The sequence below is a fragment of the Rana temporaria genome, chromosome 5 (genome assembly GCF_905171775.1).
Source record: "Rana temporaria chromosome 5, aRanTem1.1, whole genome shotgun sequence".
NCBI classification, from domain to species: Eukaryota; Metazoa; Chordata; class Amphibia; order Anura; family Ranidae; genus Rana; species Rana temporaria.
Window position 1 is genome coordinate 53,830,083 of NC_053493.1, and position 20,960 is coordinate 53,851,042.

The 20,960-nt window shown below is 43.9% G+C and overlaps 1 protein-coding gene across 4 annotated transcripts in view; it reads right to left on the bottom strand.

Annotated features, from left to right (window-relative positions):
- Positions 1 to 20,960, bottom strand: part of MPP7 (membrane palmitoylated protein 7) — a 537,461-nt gene that overhangs the window by 297,162 nt on the left and 219,339 nt on the right. For all 4 annotated transcript variants that reach the window (XM_040352591.1, XM_040352588.1, XM_040352590.1 and 1 more), the window contains one exon: positions 17,333 to 17,494. In XM_040352591.1, coding sequence (XP_040208525.1) covers positions 17,333 to 17,369 — 37 coding nt within the window. In that variant the 5' untranslated portion in view covers positions 17,370 to 17,494. The remainder of the gene's footprint in view (positions 1 to 17,332; positions 17,495 to 20,960) is intronic.

The following is a 20,960-nucleotide window of genomic DNA, read 5'->3' on the forward strand; positions in this document are numbered from 1 at the left end:
AGTGTCGCATAGTGACCAGGGGTCGACCAATTATACAGTATCTCATAAAAGTGAGTACACCCATCACATTTTTGTAAATATTTCATTATATCTTTTTCAACTGACAACACTGAAGAAATGACACTTTGCCACAATGTACGTTGTGTACAGCTTGTATAACAGTGTACATTTGCTGTCCCCTTAAAATAACTCAACACGCAGCCATTAATGTCTAAACCGCTGGCAACAAAAGTGAGTACACCCCCAAGTGAAAAAGTCCAAGGTGTCAATATTTTGTGTGGCCACCATTATTTTCTAGCACTGCCTTAACCCTCTTGGGCATGGAGTTCACTAGAGCTTCACAAGTTGCCACTGGAGTCCTCTTCCACTCCTCCATGACCACATCACGGAGCTGGTGGATGTTAGAGACCTTGCACTTCTCCACCTTCTGTTTTAGGATGCCCCACAGATGCTCAATAGGGTTTAGGTCTGGAGACATGCTTGGCATGCAGGGTTCCCCTGAAGAAGTCATGAGGTGTGACGTAACGGCATAGGGAGTGCAAGAGGCTGCAATACGCAATACCGGAAGTGACGTGAGAAGGCGTTTAAAACGCCAATATTTTTATCGTTTTGCACTTTGACTTTTAGATACATGTAAGAGTCCACTTTTTATTTTTAATAAAGCGGTTTAGTTTTTTTATTACTACACAATTGGCTTCCCTCTGTCCTCATCCCATCCTGTCCCTCTGTCCTCATCCCACCCTGTCCCTCTGTGCTCATCCCACCCTGTCCCTCTGTGCTCATCCCACCCTGTCCCTCTGTGCTCATCCCACCCTGTCCCTCTGTGCTCATCCCACCCTGTCCCTCTGTGCTCATCCCATCCTGTCCCTCTGTGCTCATCCCATCCTGTCCCTCTGTGCTCATCCCATCCTTTCCCTCTGTGCTCATCCTGTCCCCCTGTGCTCATCCCATCCTGTCCCCCTGTCCTCATCCCATCCTGTCCCCCTGTCCTTATCCCACCCTGTCCCCCTGTCCTCATCCCACCCTGTCCTCCTCCCACCCTGTCTCCCTCCCACCCTGTCCCCCTGTCCTCATCCCACCCTGTCCCCCTGTCCTCATCCCATCCTGTCCATCTGTCCTCATCCCACCCTGTCCTCATCCCATCCTGTCCCTCTGTCCTCATCCCATCCTGTCCCTCTGTCCTCATCCCAAAATGACAGGACGGGTCTTAAAAAGGAAGGGGTGCATCATATATAAAGTAGGGGGTGCACAAGTTTCACCAGGCCTAGGGCGGCACAAAACCTAAATACACCCCTGGTGTACAGATAACTAAAGACAACTAAGGAGCATAGCCACACATGAGCGAATGTTTATATTACAGTGTTGTACAATGAGACAAAAACTGACGGTCTGATATAGACGAGTGATATCATGTCCTTGAAAAGCCAGCTGTCCTTCCTGGTACACTCCGGGGGATCTCACAAACTTTCTATCTAATAAGCCTGAGGCAGGCGGTATTCATAGAAGCATAAAAACAGTGTGGCCCATAGCTAAGATGGCACAGAAACAAACCAGGTCTGAGTAATGATTACTAGACCCGCTGGCAGGAACCCAACTATGATCTGCAACAGAATGAGCTTGTTTCTACAAAAATAGAATAGATAGTATTCCGATATGTCTGAGCTTTGCTGAGTGTTCAAGCAAAGATGATTTTGTCATTAATTATTTGTGATTTTTTTTTAATATTTTGGCTACACTGATTTAAAGAGGAAATAGGTTTGATATCCAAGGATAACAGGTCTTTTCAAATGCACCACCTCTCTATAGTGATAATAGAACAAATGAAAAGCGAAAATGGGAGTTTTAAGGTACAGAATAAACTTTAAGAAACAATAATAGTTCCATCAATTTTATTTATACAAAACACGACTAACATAGTTAAATTTAAAACCAACACAAAGGATAGATGGTCAAAGTACAAAAGTAGGTAGTCTTTACATGTTTCGTCATAATCATGGCTTCTTCGGGAGCTTTTGTAAGACCCTATGTGCAATATCAATAAAAATAGAAAAATAATACATTTTAATAGACAAGAAAAAATGAAATTATATATATATATATATATATATATATATATATATATATATATATATATATATATATATATATATATATATATATATACAGTGAGGAAAATAAGTATTTGAACACCCTGCTATTTTGCAAGTTCTCCCACTTGGAAATAATGGAGGGGTCTGAAATTGTTATCGTAGGTGCATGTCCACTGTGAGAGACATAATCAAAAAAATAATCCAGAAATCACAATGTATGATTTTTTTAACTATTTATTTGTATGATACAGCTGCAAATAAGTATTTGAACACCTGAGAAAATCAATGTTAATATTTGGTACAGTAGCCTTTGTTTGCAATTACAGAGGTCAAACGTTTCTTGTAGTTTTTCACCAGGTTTGCACACACTGGAGGAGGGATTTTGGCCCACTCCTCCACACAGATCTTCTCTAGATCAGTCAGGTTTCTGGGCTGTCGCTGAGAAACACGGAGTTTGAGCTCCCTCCAAAGATTCTCTATTGGGTTTAGGTCTGGAGACTGGCTAGGCCACGCCAGAACCTTGATATGCTTCTTACAGAGCCACTCCTTGGTTATCCTGGCTGTGTGCTTCGGGTCATTGTCATGTTGGAAGACCCAACCTCGACCCATCTTCAAAGCTCTAACTGAGGGAATGAGGTTGTTGCCCGAAATCTCGCAATACATGGCCCCGGTCATCCTCTCCTTAATACAGTGCAGTCGCCCTGTCCCATGTGCAGAAAAACACCCCCAAAGCATGATGCTACCACCCCCATGCTTCACAGTAGGGATGGTGTTCTTGGGATGGTACTCATCATTCTTCTTCCTCCAAACACGGTTAGTGGAATTATGACCAAAAAGTTCTATTTTGGTCTCATCTGACCACATGACTTTCTCCCATGACTCCTCTGGATCATCCAAATGGTCATTGGCAAACTTAAGACGGGCCTTGACATGTGCTGGTTTAAGCAGGGGAACCTTCCGTGCCATGCATGATTTCAAACCATGACGTCTTAGTGTATTACCAACAGTAACCTTGGAAACGGTGGTCCCAGCTCTTTTCAGGTCATTGACCAGCTCCTCCCGTGTAGTCCTGGGCTGATTTCTCACCTTTCTTAGGATCATTGAGACCCCACGAGGTGAGATTTTGCATGGAGCCCCAGTCCGAGGGAGATTGACAGTCATGTTTAGCTTCTTCCATTTTCTAATGATTGCTCCAACAGTGGACCTTTTTTCACCAAGCTGCTTGGCAATTTCCCCGTAGCCCTTTCCAGCCTTGTGGAGGTGTACAATTTTGTCTCTAGTGTCTTTGGACAGCTCTTTGGTCTTGGCCATGTTAGTAGTTCGATTCTTACTGATTGTATGGGGTGGACAGGTGTCTTTATGCAGCTAATGACCTCAAACAGGTGCATCTAATTTAGGATAATAAATGGAGTGGAGGTGGATATTTTAAAGGCAGACTAACAGGTCTTTGAGGGTCAGAATTCTAGCTGATAGACAGGTGTTCAAATACTTATTTGCAGCTGTATCATACAAATAAATAGTTAAAAAATCATAAATTGTGATTTCTGGAATTTTTTTTTTTTGATTATGTCTCTCACAGTGGACATGCACCTACGATCAATAGCAATAAAGTGCAGCGCAAAACATATAAAATTAAGTAATAACACAATTGATAATCAGATATAAATTATATATAAAAATATATATATATATAACTCTAATATTAACACAAAAAAAAATCCATAAAAGTGCATCAGTGAAAAAAGTCCAAAAGTGCTCCAAATAATGAAGTGACTGATTGTGATTGAATCTCAGAAAGCTGTGATCGACAGGAAGGTTCCTTCACCAATAGCTAAAAGATGGCCCCTCACCTCAGCCATTCGACCATGGCTAGGTCACAAAACTTTTGAAAAACCTCCAAGGTAAATGTAAGGACACGTCCAAGCTTTAAAGGTTACCAGCAGGCAGCAGACAGCTCAATACTCCCAACGACCACAGAGAAATATATGAAACAAAAAGGGAACAGACTAGTGCTCTCTGTCTCAAACTGGATTTAATAAGTAAAAAAAGGCCAAAGTAAACTCACATTTTGCAACACTCAGAGCCGAGTGTGAAGCGTATCAGCATAAACGGAGCTCCAAGGCTTCCGAGTCTTTACACAGCTCACACATCAGCGTTGGGTCGGCGAGCGCGGGTGACGTCACGAAGCTCCTCCCCCTCGTACGCGTTACGTTCCTATGGGCGGAACTTCCTCAGCGTGGGGTCAGAGAGGCTAACGTGAACGTCCCGCAACGTCATAAATAGTGTGTGGTTGCCATCGCAACACACCACACTAATTCCCTGCTCACCTGCGCCATCTAGTGCCCAATAGACAAAAGGCAACTAAAAAGCTATAACTTTTTTAATGCACAGGATAAACGGTCCACCTAATTAAAGAAGGACCAGCAGGTACTTTAAAGATAAATAAATCACTATAAAACGTGACGTCAGCCACGATCGCCTCGCCATTAACAAACAGAAAATACCACTAAAATTAGCGGATAAGTCCAGTATAATTAACAGCATATTAAGAAAACATTAAAAATATAAGAATATATTAACAGTATATTCGAGGCAAGATAACATGCCTTAACATTTCAATACCTTTACAAACAGAAATGAGTATGCAAAATTAATTACATTACAATATTATGTACAGAAACCTAGTCATATGAAATGTAAAAGGTAAAAATACATGTTAATACATAATTAAAATTATTAAAATAAATAAAATTAATAAAAATACTAAAATTCCCCAAATACTGAAAAATTGAAAAATACAAATTATCGATTAGAGATAAAACAATTGAGATCGAACTCAACATTGAGGCCTAATGGAGCCGAAACCTTGGTTTCATAGATCCAAAAAGATTCACGACGGCTCAACTGTCGTATGTAATGCCCTCCTCTCCAATGTTTGGTGACCTTTTCTATGCCCCAAAATTTCAGGCCTTTAGGATCTCTACCATGGCATTCCCTAAAATGCTTAGAAACACTATGAGTCCTAATGCCACGTCGGATGTTGCTAATATGTTCTCCAACCCTCACATGTAATTCACGTGAGGTACGCCCGACATATTGCAATCCACACTGGCATTCAAGCATGTACACCACGCCAGTGGTCGAGCAGGTAATTAGTTGTTTGATTGGATATTCCATTCCGGTAATATTAGAAACAAAGGACTTCCGTTTCTTGATATTATGTTTGGCATGTTTACAGGTTGCGCATCTGCCACAGGCATAAAAACCTGATAGGAAATTGAAAAGTTTGGGTCTCGGGATGACAGGTGGATCTATCACCCCTGGAGCCAACCGATCCCTAAGCGAAGGGGCCTTCCTATACACAAATTGTGGACGTTCTGGAAGAACCGGACCTAGGACCACATCTCCCTTTAAGACCGGCCAATGTTTGGCCACAATCTTTTCAAACTTCTTATGTTGGATGTTATAATCCAACAGCATTTTGTAATTGGATCTATCCACTTCAGCCATAGGTGGTTTATCCATAATAATCAGATTCCTGTCCAGGTTTTTAACCTTTTCTATCTCCTGCTTCACAGAAGACATAGGATAACCTTTAGACACAAATCTAGTGGCCAATTCCTCAGACTGTACCGCATAATCGGAATCCAAGGCACAATTCCTACGGAGTCTGACGAACTGGCCACGAGGAATATTGCATAGCCACAATCTATGATGGCAGCTAGTTAAAGGGATATACCCATTTCGATCTACAGCCTTAAAGTGATTCCTGGTAGCCAACATGGATCCAGATTTAAAAATCTCAAGATCCAAAAACGTCACCTGGTCAGGGGAAACAGTCCAAGTTAGGACAATGCCCTTATCATTGGAATTTAGTTTAGCCATAAAAGTCTCCAACGAGGGCATATCGCCCTCCCAGACCATCACCAGATCGTCTATATATCTGCGGTAGCAGAGAAGCTGAGGGGGTGTGTCGTGGAAGACTACATCCTGCTCCCAGTGGGCCATGAAAAGATTGGCCACACTGGGAGCAAAACGAGCTCCCATCGCAACTCCTCGCTGCTGTAGGAAAAATTCCTTATTGAACCAAAAATAGTTCTTCAATAGACAGAATCTCAAACTGTCCAGAAGAAAACCAGTATGTTCAGGACTCAAATCAGTGGACTCTAATGCCCATGCCACTGATGCCAAGGCTGCATCATGCCCAATTATGGTATACAAAGAGCCTACATCGGCAGTTACCAATATAGTACTATCTGTACAGGGAATAGAGTTCAGGATTTGAATAATTTGCTTTGTATCCCGAAGGTAAGCAGGTAATCTATGAACCAAAGGCTTGCAATATGTCGGGCGTACCTCACGTGAATTACATGTGAGGGTTGGAGAACATATTAGCAACATCCGACGTGGCATTAGGACTCATAGTGTTTCTAAGCATTTTAGGGAATGCCATGGTAGAGATCCTAAAGGCCTGAAATTTTGGGGCATAGAAAAGGTCACCAAACATTGGAGAGGAGGGCATTACATACGACAGTTGAGCCGTCGTGAATCTTTTTGGATCTATGAAACCAAGGTTTCGGCTCCATTAGGCCTCAATGTTGAGTTCGATCTCAATTGTTTTATCTCTAATCGATAATTTGTATTTTTCAATTTTTCAGTATTTGGGGAATTTTAGTATTTTTATTAATTTTATTTATTTTAATAATTTTAATTATGTATTAACATGTATTTTTACCTTTTACATTTCATATGACTAGGTTTCTGTACATAATATTGTAATGTAATTAATTTTGCATACTCATTTCTGTTTGTAAAGGTATTGAAATGTTAAGGCATGTTATCTTGCCTCGAATATACTGTTAATATATTCTTATATTTTTAATGTTTTCTTAATATGCTGTTAATTATACTGGACTTATCCGCTAATTTTAGTGGTATTTTCTGTTTGTTAATGGCGAGGCGATCGTGGCTGACGTCACGTTTTATAGTGATTTATTTATCTTTAAAGTACCTGCTGGTCCTTCTTTAATTAGGTGGACCGTTTATCCTGTGCATTAAAAAAGTTATAGCTTTTTAGTTGCCTTTTGTCTATTGGGCACTAGATGGCGCAGGTGAGCAGGGAATTAGTGTGGTGTGTTGCGATGGCAACCACACACTATTTATGACGTTGCGGGACGTTCACGTTAGCCTCTCTGACCCCACGCTGAGGAAGTTCCGCCCATAGGAACGTAACGCGTACGAGGGGGAGGAGCTTCGTGACGTCACCCGCGCTCGCCGACCCAACGCTGATGTGTGAGCTGTGTAAAGACTCGGAAGCCTTGGAGCTCCGTTTATGCTGATACGCTTCACACTCGGCTCTGAGTGTTGCAAAATGTGAGTTTACTTTGGCCTTTTTTTACTTATTAAATCCAGTTTGAGACAGAGAGCACTAGTCTGTTCCCTTTTTGTTTCATATATTTCTCTGTGGTCGTTGGGAGTATTGAGCTGTCTGCTGCCTGCTGGTAACCTTTAAAGCTTGGACGTGTCCTTACATTTACCTTGGAGGTTTTTCAAAAGTTTTGTGACCTAGCCATGGTCGAATGGCTGAGGTGAGGGGCCATCTTTTAGCTATTGGTGAAGGAACCTTCCTGTCGATCACAGCTTTCTGAGATTCAATCACAATCAGTCACTTCATTATTTGGAGCACTTTTGGACTTTTTTCACTGATGCACTTTTATGGATTTTTTTTTGTGTTAATATTAGAGTTATATATATATATATTTTTATATATAATTTATATCTGATTATCAATTGTGTTATTACTTAATTTTATATGTTTTGCACTGCACTTTATTGCTATTGATCATTATTGGGATTTCTATTTGAATTTATCCTCCAGTGCTGGCTTGCATTTTTTACAGTTTTTTGTGTATTTTCCAGCGCGGAATTTCTTCTTTATTTTTGGTATCACTTTTGGCATGCACCTACGATGACAATTTCAGACCCCTCCATGATTTCCAAGTGGGAGAACTTGCAAAATAGCAGGGTGTTCAAATACTTATTTTCCTCACTGTATATATATAGATTTTCCGGGAAGGCTATGATGGTCCTCTGGCGTTTCTGTCTCTGTTTCGGGGCGAGGGTGCATTTATCAGATGATCTATGTATTACTGTACAGATGTAAATAGACGAACTTTCGATTTTTAGACCAATTGGTCTCTCATATAACATTATACATCTATACACACACACACACATTATATATATATATATATATATATATATATATATATATATACATACATACACACACTGGGGTAGATTCAGGAAGATTGGCGCATCTTTATACCGGCGTAGCGCATCTTATTTGCGTTACGCCGACGTATATCAGAGAGGCAAGTACAGTATTCACAAAGCACTTGCTCCTAACGTTGCGCCGGCGTAACTTAATTTCGTCGGCGTAAGTGTAAGTGTGTGTGTGACTTTATGCAAATTATGGTCGAAACGTGGAGTGGTGATATATGCCCGGCGTATCCTGAACGGAGCATGCGCAGTGAAGTGGACGTATGAGCGCTCCCCTGTGCGCATGCTCACAACTACGGCGGCCCAACTTCCTGGGATACGCCAAGCCTATAAATACGCCCAGACATGCGCCCGTCCGGCGCAAAAGTACATCCTGATTTCCCCCCCCCTATAGGAAAGTACTTTTGCGAGGCAATGTGAGGGCAATTATTGTTGCTTGGATTGTGGAGAATGACAAGTATCTCCATGGTGCCTTCAGTCATCAGACAAGTAAGGCCCGTAAAAAGGAGATCGTGACGGAGCTGAGCCTGCAGGTCAGTGCCGTGGGCAATGCCACCAGGAGCCCCCTGGACATTCAAAAAAAGATCAACGATCTTAAAAGGAAGGTCCGGGAAAAGCTGGGTGCTATTGCACGTCATGCCAGGGGCACAGGAGGAGGACCACCCTGCACTGTGAGGTTGACCCCGGAGGACGAGTTAATCGCCCAGTGCCTGCAGCGTGAGCAGGTGGAGGGCATGGAGGGGTACGACTCCGGACACCAGGCCTTGAGGACAGGTAAGTGTGTTTTATCTCCTATACGGTGTGTAGCATGTGTGGGGGTGGAAGGGAACATGTGACAAGTGTGTGGGTCTACCAACATGTAAATGTTTTGTGTCATCCACAGATGTGCAGGAGGGAGCTGGGCCGTCGTCGGCTGCAGGGCGATCCACGCCATCCAGGGTTGAGAGTGCCCATACCTCTCCCCTGGAGGAAGTAGAGGAGGAGGACAGGGACCTAGAGGATGCGATTTTTATTCTGGAGGAAACTCCCAGCATCCCTGAACCCTCTCAACCCTCCTCCTCCATCAGTGAACCCTCCCAACCCTCCTCCCGGGCCTCCCCCGGGCCTCCCCCTAGCTCCACACGGGCCTCCCCCTATGCACGGCCACAAGCCTCTTCAGCCCACAGGAAGGCCACCAAAAAAACGCGTGGGGTTCCAGAGGCCATCCAGGAAACCCTGGCGAGGGATCAGGCCCACCAGACCCAGCATGTGGGGGCTGTTGCAAGGGACATTAAGCGGGTCGCAAACAGCCTGGCCTCCTCGACCCAGATCGCTGAGTCTTTGGGGGATATCAAGGCCAATTCCGCAGCAGTGGCAACCTTTGTTGGGGAGCTGCAGGCGACGACCTCCCGCCTGGTGGCTGAGGTCAAGAGCCTCAAAGTGGCTGTTAAGGCCAATACGGCAGAGTTGAGGCACCTGAGGCGGCAACAAAACGTGAACAACACCCACCAGCTGCGGATGCACGCCGAGACCACTGCGGTGCTCACCCGCATAGCGGTGGCTTTGCAGGGCAGGCAGCCAGAACCTGCCAGGAGTGGGAGACGTGAGGAGGAGTCTCCAGATGATGCCCCACCCCCACCTGAAGTTGCCCCCAGGCAAGTGAGGAGGCAAAGACGGGGCACCAGGCAGAGCCCACGACGGGGCAATTGATTATTTTTTTTTATTATTTTTTATCTCCGGTGAGGAGCGTTTTGTTTTATTTTAATACTGCACACGGTCAGTAGTGCAGGCTACAGTGTGACTGGTGTGTGAATGTAGGGGGTGACACTCCTGACAGTAAGGTTTGTCACCCTCAGTCGTTGGGGAGAATTTATCCCCACGACCCGTGTGAATGGTGTATGAATGTACAGCAACATAATTGGAGCCTTGGCGCGGCGTTGCTGCTCCCAAGTCCTGCATGGTGAACTTTGGGCTAATCCAATTTGATGAGGATGTGGGGTGTGTGCTAGGGACCGCAGTGGTGTGCATGCATGCATGCATTCTCCTTGTGCCCTGATGAATGTGTGTGTTTAACCTGCAAACATGCCTACCACGAGGCATCTCCTGACTGCTCTTCCCTCAAGAGACGGGGTAGCCTGGGTTAGGGGGGGACTGTGTGGTTCGGGGGTCAGGTCAATCTCCAGGCCCCTTCTCATGGCGTAGTTGTGCAGAATGCAACATGCACCAATGATCTGGCACACAAAGTTTGGGGAATAAAACAGGGTCCCCCCGGACTTGTCCAGGCATTGGAAACGGGACTTCGGGAGGCCAAAGGTGCGTTCCACCACTCCACAGGTACGTGCGTGTGCATCATTGTATTTTTGCTCTCCTCTGGTTTCTGGATCACGGAATGGAGTCATTAGATGGGGCTCAAGTGCATATGCCGCGTCACCTGGAAGGGAAAAGACAGGAGGATGTTAGTCGTGCATGTGCCCCTCGTGATGTCTGCATCATGGGGGCGGACAGTCATGCCTGACTCCCATGTCACTCACCAACCAGCCAGCTGTTCCCATACACGTTCTGTTCGAATTCTGTTGGGATGGTGCTTTGACGGTATATGTAGCTGTCGTGGCTGGACCCTGGGTGTTTGGCACGGACGCTATCAACTGTACATTGATGGAATGCCACTGCTTCCGATTGCGGTATATGTGCTCTGTGTCACTGGAGGGCCGTAGTGCCACATGGGTGCAATCAATGGCCCCCACAGTGTGTGGGAATCCTGCAATTCTGAAGAAATCTGTCATTGCCTTATGTCGCAGATGCTCCTGGGTGGGTTTGATGATGTGGTGGGACAAGCGTCTGAGGATTGCGGGGACAACCTGGTGCACACATCTGCTCATGGTGGATTGTGACAAACCAGCCACAACTCCACTTGTACGCTGAAAAGATCCACTTGCAAGGAAATGGAGTGTTGCCAGGACCTTGACCAGTGGCTGCACTGCTTGTGAGCGATGTGTCTTGCTGGTGATGTCATCATGCAGGGCTGTGGCTATTTACTGTATGGCATCAGGGCTGAATCTGAAGATGCGATACACCTCCGATTTCCCCATGCCAAAGACGTTCATGCGCGTTCGGTATATCCTCTCCCGTGCCCTCCTACGTGGCGGTGGACCCATTAGTAGTGCTAGGACCACGGCTGCCATGTGTTGTCCTGCAAGTGTGGTTGCTCAGCTCGTCCGTAATGGTGCTGCTGAACTGCACTCCAGCTGACTTGAGCAAGTCTGGTGCAAAGTCACCCCTGCTTTATGAGGGGTAACTTTAGGCCAGGCGTACAACTTACGCGCACCGCGCTTAGCCTGCGCCGGTAGCGTGTAAGTTTGTGAATCGGCGGATCTCCGTCATTTGCATACAAAATCAATGGGTGAGATCAGATCACCCATTGATTTGATCAGATACGTTCGGCGTAAATATGCGCCCGCGCTCAGCCGGCAGAGAAAAGTTACGTCGGTCGGGAGAAGCCTATTTTCAGGCGTATCTAGTTCTGTGGTTACGGTGCATAGATACGGCGGCGCACATTTACACTTACGCGGCGTATCTAGAGATACGTCGGCGTAAGTCCTACCTGAATCTACCCCACTGTATATGAAAAAGAGAGAGGCCAATTGGTCTAAAAATCTATATATCTACAATACATATTTGTGTGTGTGTGTGTGTGTGTGTGTGTGTGTGTGTATGTGTATATATATATATATATATATATATATATATATATATATATATATATATATATATATACATACATACATACATACACACACATACAGATATATGTTGTTTATTAAAAAAAAAATCTTGTCTACTTATTATTTTTATATTTTTTGTGATATTGCACATGAGGTCTTACAAAAGCTCCGGATGAAACCATGATTATGGTGAAACATGTAGGCCCAGATTCACAGAGTGTGGGTACACATTACGCCGCCGTAGAATAACCACTGTACGCTACGCCAACGCAGCGCAGAGAGGCAAGCATGGAATTCAGCAAGCCAGTGCTCCCAACGCTGCGCCAGCGTGGGTTTCTAAGGCGTAAACCGGCGTAGGTGGAAGTGGCTAATTAATGGGAGCGCCACCATGCGTCTAGCGTAAATGTGCACCCACACTACGCCGGCAAGTTACGTCGGCGGGGTGAAGCCTGTTTTTAGGCGCATCTTAGTTTGTGGGTCTGGCGCACAGATACGACGGTGCAAATTTGCACTTACGTCGGCGTAACTTGTTATACGTTGGCGTAAGTGCTTTGTGAATCCGGGCCATAGAGACTACCTACTTTTGTACTTTGACCATCTAACCTTTATGTGTTGGTTTTAAATGTAACTTTTTTAATCATGTTTTGTATAAATAAACTTGATGTTAATGTTTCTTAAAGTTTATTCTGCACCTTACCTGTAGGTCTAAGTGGTCTGTAAAGCCGCGTACACACGATCGGATTTCTGATGGACACAAATCCGCTGGATTTTTTCATCAGATATCCGATGAAGCTGACTTTCATCAGTCTTGCATACTATCAGACTAAATTCCGACCGTGCCAAAACGCAGTGACGTAAAACTCTATGAAGAGCAAAAAAAAATTAAGTTCAATGCTTCCGAGCATGCGTCGACTTGATTCTGAGCATGCGTGGATTTTTCTCTGATGGAGTTCCACACAGACGATCGGAAATTTCCTATCGTTTTTTTATCCATAGGAAAAATTTAAAACATGTTCTATTTTTTTTTTACACCTATGGAAAAAAGACTGATGGGGCCCACACACGATCGGTTTGACCGATGAAAAGAGTCCATCTGTCTTTTTTCATCGGACAAACCGATCGTGTGTACACGGCTTTAGGGTTTACAACCACTTTAACACTCGAAGATAACTGCATATTCCAAAGCAAAGACCACTAGAGGGCGCAGAAAACAACCAGACTCCTATATAAAGGCGGCAACACCCATGGGAACCGGAACGCGCTGGCGCAGACACCACCCTACGAGATATTGAATGCTTCAATCCAACAAAAAAGTTAAATATTCATTTTAGGTGGACTAACTCTTTAGGCCCCTTTCACATTGAGGCGTTTTTCATGCGGTACAGCGCTAAAAATAGCGCTGCTATACCGCATGAAAAATCATGCCCTGTAGTGTTCAATGTGAAAGCTCGAAGGCTTTCACACTGAAGCGGTGCGCTAGCAGGAGCGCTCCAAAAGTCCTGCTAGCCGCATCTTTAGGCTGCTTTCACATTGAGGCGTGGAGCCGCGGTGACGGTATAGCCGCACTATTTGTAGCGCCGCTATACCGTCATATTTACCGCGATATTCAAGCGCTAGCGGTGAGGTTTTAACCCCCGCTAGCGGCCGAAAAAGGGTTAATACCGTGGTATTACCGCGGTTTCCCCATTGATTTCAATGGGAAGGCGCGGTATAGGAGCGGTGAACACACCGCTCCTATACCGTAGTAAAGATGCGGCTAGCAGGACTTTTGGAGCGCTCCTGCTAGCGCACCGCTTCAGTGTGAAAGCCTTCGGGCTTTCACATTGAACACTACAGGGCAGGTTTTTTCATGCGGTATAGCAGCGCTATTTTTAGCGCTGTACCGCATGAAAAACGCCTCAATGTGAAAGGGGCCTTACTGCGGTATAGGAGCGGTGTGTTCACCGCTCCTATACCGCGCCTTCCCATTGAAATCAATGGGAAACAGCAGTAAAACCGCGGTATTAACCCTTTTCCGGCCGCTAGCGGGGGTTAAAACCTCACCGCTAGCGCCCGAATATCGCGGTAAATACGACGGTATAGCGGCGCTACAAATAGCGCGGCTATACCGTCACCGCGGCTCCACGCCTCAATGTGAAAGAGGTCTTAGGGCTGGTATGAAAAGAAGCAGAGAAAGCAAGATAACCAAAAATAAATAGGCAGTCTCACATAGATTTGGGAACATGTACAACCAAAACATTTCATGGGTCGGAGTGTTGTGAAGTCTAGAAAACCGCTTGTTCCATTGTGAAGAATTTGAAAACCGGCAAAAGGCGCTCTTGCAGCTAACCATTCATTCGCTCTCCCTGCACTTTCCAGATGCTCAACATTCTTGACATCAGAGTGGAAAAATTTACTGTTAGTCTAGAGAAATCCAATATTACCATTCTTGTCATATCCCTCATAGCTTCATTATTACAGCAGGTCTGTGGAAGCCATAAAGTGCTGTTAAATGATTAAAAAATCTGGGCCGTGTGTTACATCACTTTGACAGAATTGAAAGGGAGGACTCTGTCCAAATGCGTAAAGCAAACGGCTACCTTATAAAACGCAACTATGTGTATTTTGATTTAATATTTGTCTGTATTTGTGTAAGATATACCAAAATTCAGCTCAAGCAAAAATCCTTTTACTGCAACCTGGGGGTATTAAACGGCGAAGAACATAGATCCCGAGCCCAGAACAACATTGTAAACTTTAACAGTGTTTATAAAAAGGACACAGCGATGCTGACATTTTTCCACTTGGTCAAAAGTAAGTCAGTGTTACCTAATTCTGTTTTCTGAAGATCAGGCGGAATCACTAGACGCTGATACATTGGCAGGAGCCCAGGACCCGCCAGAGACGTATTGTACAGCTTACAACGAGCAATAACCGCATCGTTTATAGGAAGTTAATATAGAAGGAAGGAGAGTCTGTAATAAAGTGTATGTAAACTCAAGAACAAATATGGAATATGCTGCACCTTACCAGTCCTCAGTCGTGGCGGCTGCATTCGTTTTCACATTTTAGGCTAAGCATATTTTCTACAAGCACAGAAAAATATCTGATGATCCTGCCAGTGATCTTTTGTCCTTGTAACTTCCTGTGCACTAAACTGAAAGCAGTACTGAACCCAAAAGCAAACATTTATTATATTGCAGCTTAGATGTGATGGCTGCAATAGCTTTCTTTTTTAGGCTTTCTTTCTTCTATTTTCATCTGGTGATCTGGTGATCCAGCCAGCAGGTCTGTTGTTTTCCAAAAGAAAAAGATCTCCAGCAGAATGCATCAGTTTTTATGAGACAGACAACTTAACATGGACAGGGGTGTGATTGTAAAGTCTCTTTTTTTTTTTTTTTTTTTTTTTAACAAACATGTTATACTTACCTCTTTTGTGTAGTGGTTTTGCACAGAGCAGCCCTGATCCTCCTCTTCTCGGGTCCCTCTTCTGTGCCCCCACAGCAAGTAGCTTGCTATGGGGGCACTCAAGCTGAGTCACAGTCCGTTCAGACATGGAGCTACCATTCGGCCCCGCCCCCTCCTCTGATTGGCTATCTGACTTTGATTGACAGCCGCAGGAGTCAATTGTGCCGCTGCTGCGTCCCAGCCAATCAGGAGGAGAGTCCCGGACCGCCGAGGGAATCGTGGACATCGCTGGACAGAGTTTTTGGAGCGTTTTTTTCAGCGCCCAAAAGCTGCTCCAAAGATGCTGCTCGCAGGACTTAGTGTGAAAGGGTCAATTGAGATGCATGGAGAGTGTTTTATGAAGATTGCATAAAACCCTCAAAACATTGTAGATTTTCTGAAAGCAGACAGACTAGAACAGTGATGGCGACCTGCAGAGTGCATGAGCATCATGGGAAATGTATTTCCAAAACATCTGGGGTGCCAAGGTTCACCATCACTGCCCTACAGAATGAAATGGTGGTACTTTTAATATTTTATGTTACTTGACATTAGCGCAAAGATTGGCTGTTTCTCGGATTAATGCTCTCCTTGCCTGGCCTGTCAGTTTAGGTGGACAACCATGTCTTGGTAGGTTTGCAGTTGTGCCATACTCTTTCTATTTTCTGATGATGGATTGAACAGTGTTATGTGAGATGTTCAAAGCTTGGGATATGTTTTTATAACCTAATCGTGCTTTAAACTTCCCCACAACTTCATCCATTACCTGTCTGGTGTGTTCCTTGACCTTCATGATGCTGTTTGTTCAGAAAGGTTCTCTAACAAACCTCTGAGGGCTTCACAGAACAGCTGCATTTATACTGAGATTAAATAACACACAAGTGGACTCTAATTATCCTACTTCTGAAGGCAATTGGTTCCACTAGATTTTACTTAGGGGTATCAGAGTAAAGGGGGCTGAATACAAATGCATGCCCCACTTTTCACATATTAATTAGTAAATAAATGTTTTTACTTCACAATTATGTGCCAGTTTGTGTTGGTCTATTACATAAAATCCCAATAAAATACATTTACGTTTTTGGTTATAACATGACAAAATGTGAAAAAAATCTAGGGTTATGAATACTTTTTCAAGGCACTGTAGCTGAAGAGTTTTGACCTGTAGGGTAAACATCTGGCACTTCAGGTATGGTATGGATTTTAATATAAAAAATAAATAAAAAACAACAACAGGAGGGTGTGCCCCCCCTCCGCCCCTTTCTGAACCATACCAGGTCACATGCCCCCAACAAGGAAGATGGTGTACCATGCCAGCGTAAGGCCCACCTTGCAAAGCATCTTCTCCCCATGTTGATGAGGACAAAGGCCTCTTTCCAACAACCCTGGCATAGTGGTTGTGGGTGTCTGCTGGTGGGGGTCTTATCAGAAATCTGGAAGTACCTTCAAAAATAAGAGGACCAGCTACTAGACCTGTGTAAGTAAGGGATATATAGTACCCATTTTCTTACTCAAATACATGTAAAGTACATCCACTGTCAATCACCTTGTCCTGCAATGACCGATACCCATCAACCCGCCAAGAGGAAAAAAAAACCACCAACCCACATCAGGTCTCAAAGCGTCAGTCCCAATGAGTGACCAATCCGGTGGACGTCAGCTGTTATAAGCTAAGGGATGGGATCTCCCAAGTGACGTCATTCACCATATATGGACATGACCAAATATATGGTCAATGACATCACAGGGTATACGTGCTCAGAGGGTGGGGCACTGAAAAGTTCCAGACAACATAGACTGTACACAAATGGTGATTGGTACCAACTTGCTTACCTGTGTCACTTCCAGCTCCAGTAGACAAGGCCGGCATGGCTGCTGACTAACAGTAACTAAGCAGAGATGAACACAGATCCACACCCACAAGGTAGGCGATAGCTGTAGTAGCTCCAAAGGCCAATCTGTCCAGCACGATTCCTGTAGTCCCAGTGCTTTCCCCTAGAAAGAACACAGACATAATTTGTACAATAAGCAGACCTGGTAATTGTACATTTCAGCTCTTTGAAGTGAAACTGTGCTGTAAATAAAGCTAGAAGTGCATTAAAAGCATGTACACTTCTTATACTTAAAGTGTATGCAAACCCTACATCTATATTTCTTCATCACTGGCATCATAGATCACTACATACAGGTTTTCTTAATCAAATCTTTGTTCAGTGTAATGCAACAGAAATTAAGTAGGCAGGGCTGACACCAGTTGCTTAGGAATTCAGACTGTCATGTCAAAGAGGAATGTAGGAGCACAATATAGGGGCGTTTTACTAAAGCTGGAGTGTGCAAAATCTGGTGCAGCTCTGCATAAAAAAAACAGTCAGCTTCCAGGTTTTATTGTCAAAGCTTAATTGAACAAACTGAAGTTACAAGCAGATTGGCTACCATGTACCTGTTTTAGTAAATCTCTGCCTATATTTCTTGCATTTCACCAGTTATTCTTCTGTGCTTTCAGCATGTTTAAAATTTCTAAAACACTGTGAAAGGTTTATGCATTCCAAAGACATAGTAAATATGTTCCCCCCACTATTTTGATTTACACTTTAACTCAGGGTTTGACAAATTTGCTTGGAATCTAGGAGCCAGCTAAAAAAGCACCCCGTCCCGACGAGCTTGCGCGCAGAAGCGAACACATACGTGAGCAGCGCCCGCATATCTAACGGTGTTCAAACCACACATGTGAGGTATCGCCGCAATTGGTAGAGCGAGAGCAATAATTCTAGCCCTAGACCTCCTCTGTAACTCAAAACATGCAACCTGTAGATTTTTTTAAACGTCGCCTATGAAGATTTTAAAGGGTAAAAGTTTGTCGGCATTCCACGAGCGGACGCAATTTTGAAGCGTGACATGTTGGGTATGAATTTACTCGGCGTAACATTATCTTTCATAATATTAAAAAAAATGGTGATAACTTTACTGTTGTCTTATTTTTTAATTAAAAAAAGTGTAATTTTTTCCCAAAAAAGTGCGCTTGTTAGACCGCTGCGCAAATACGGAGTGACAGAAAGAATTGCAATGATCGCCATTTTTTTCTCTAGGGTGTTAGAATAAAAAATATATATAATGTTTGGGGGTTCTAATTAGAGGGAAGAATATGGCAGTGAAAATAGTGAAAAATTACATAAGAATTGCTGTTTAACTTGTAATGCTTAACTTGTAATACCAACGGCCACCACCAGATGGCGCCAGCGAACACAAGGAAGAGCTGGGGACTTCACCAAAAAAAAAAAAATATATAATTTTTTTTTCTTTTTGCCCACCTTCCAAGCCAAGTCGCCAGGATGCTATTTCTAGTCGCCAGGGCGACCTGGCGACCGGGATTTGTCGAGCCCTGCTTTAACTTCCCTTTGTTCCCTCACCTGTGAGAGAAAGGATCACCTGTGTAAGCTCCAAATTAGAGTTTACACAGGGCTTAGGTCTCTCTTTCTCTTCCACTGGCAGAGCTCGTACCTAGTAGCAGATCGCTTGGGTACCCAGTGGTACATAATGAGAGTTAAGGGACTGAGTCACATGCTCCCCCAGGTATTAGGCTACATTTACAGCGGCAGATTAGACTGGTGTGAATTGTATTGGCAGGAATAAAATTCCTTCACTATAGTGGCAAGTCATTGGCAGCCATTTGTGGCCCCCTGCACAGCCAGCAGTTACCTGTGGCGATTGTTGGTGGATGCACTTTTGCAGCAGCGAATAGCTGCAGCTGCTGGCAACCTGACATTATAGTGAGCAGGGCCAACGGCTGCAGCTAGCCACCCAGAGCCGCATCACAGATCTGATTCCCGGAAACAATAAGCGGTGCTTCTACCTCCTATATTAAACATCCCTGGCTGAATGGATGGTGCTTAGGCAAAGATTGTGATCTTTGTGTGTATAATAAGTCCATTGTATGTGAAAAAATATCTCAAAAAGTTTGTGCAAGTAAATAAATGATGACCGATTGACGAGAATCCAACCGTACATAAATTATAATAGTATGCGCTTTCCGGTTTCACAAGCTGCTCACCTCATACAAGAGTAAAATCAGCAGTTTTCCCCTCTGGGGATAATGAATAACCTGGCATGATATGGATGCAAAGAACTGCTTTGAAAAGGCTCCCTTTATATGTTCTGTGGAACCCCAATGATCTTGCCCATTAGATGTAGACAGGAGGGATCTGCTAGATCTGAGGAAGTCCCGCCCACGGGACGTAACGTGTACGAGGGGGAGGAGCTGTGTATGACGTCACCCGCAATCGCCGCTGTATGCTGTACACACTTGTTAGTGTTATCCGACTGTGAGCTTGCACTCGGCTGAGAGTGCCATTACATGTGATTGTACTGCTATTATCTTTTAAAATAAATACAGTTTTTGCTACTGAGAGCATTAGATCTCTCTCCCCTTTTTATTCTGTATACATCACATTTCCATTATCTATGGGCCTTCCATTTTTATCTGGAGTTGTCTGGAGTTGTCAAGGGACCTTCTGACCGTTAACATTAGGACCGGAGATTGATTATTATGCTTTGTGACCTCTTGAAGGTCGAATTTATGAGGTGAGAGGCCATCTTTACTTCTTGGTGGAGGATCTCTGTCTGGTCACCTGTTTTGAACCCGCACTACTTAATGAAATTGATATGGATTTCTCTTCTACACCTTCACTTATGGACTTTTTTTCTGTTTTATATCATTATTTAATGTTTGCGCTGCACTGTTTTACTTTATATGCTGTTTTGGGAAGTTTATTTACATTTATCCTGAGTGCTGGCTAGCAAAAAAAAATAAAAAATTATTGTATTATTTTTCCAACGCTGAATACTTTCTTTTTTGTTCATTGGATGTTATATGCAAGAAAAAAGCAAATGTAAAAAATCCTAAGGAAAAACCAGAGGAAAACACTGCGCTAATACGTGATGATAAAAAATATGATAATAAGTGACAAAAGCAGCTGGTACCTATTGCTCAAAATACCCAAAGCAAAAAAACGTACAACCAAAAAGAAGGTACAGCGCTGGAAGAAAAAAGCAACACCTAGTGCTCTCTGTTTGGGATAATGTAAACGTATAAAAACAGTAAATAAACTCAAAAATAAGGCATAATCAGCTTGCACTAGCTGCAAGGCATTCAAACATCCCAGTATCGAGATGGCCGCGTTGTGACGTCAGCATGCAGGCTCTGCCCCTAGACATGTGTCGTCAGACCATTGACTTCCTCAGTAGGAGTTACTTATGAGTAAGGCTGTAATGGCGGAAAAGCATGGACTGTGTGTGCTGTATACACAATGTTGTAATAAAGCTGATGTCTTGCTGCACTTGACCATGATTCTGGCGATCTTCCTTTCTGTGATTCCTGCCGCTACAATTCGTACCAGCCTAGATCGCCAGTGTGAATGTAGCCTTAGCTCCTTGAGGGTGAATGGAATGGCAGGAAAGCTAAGGG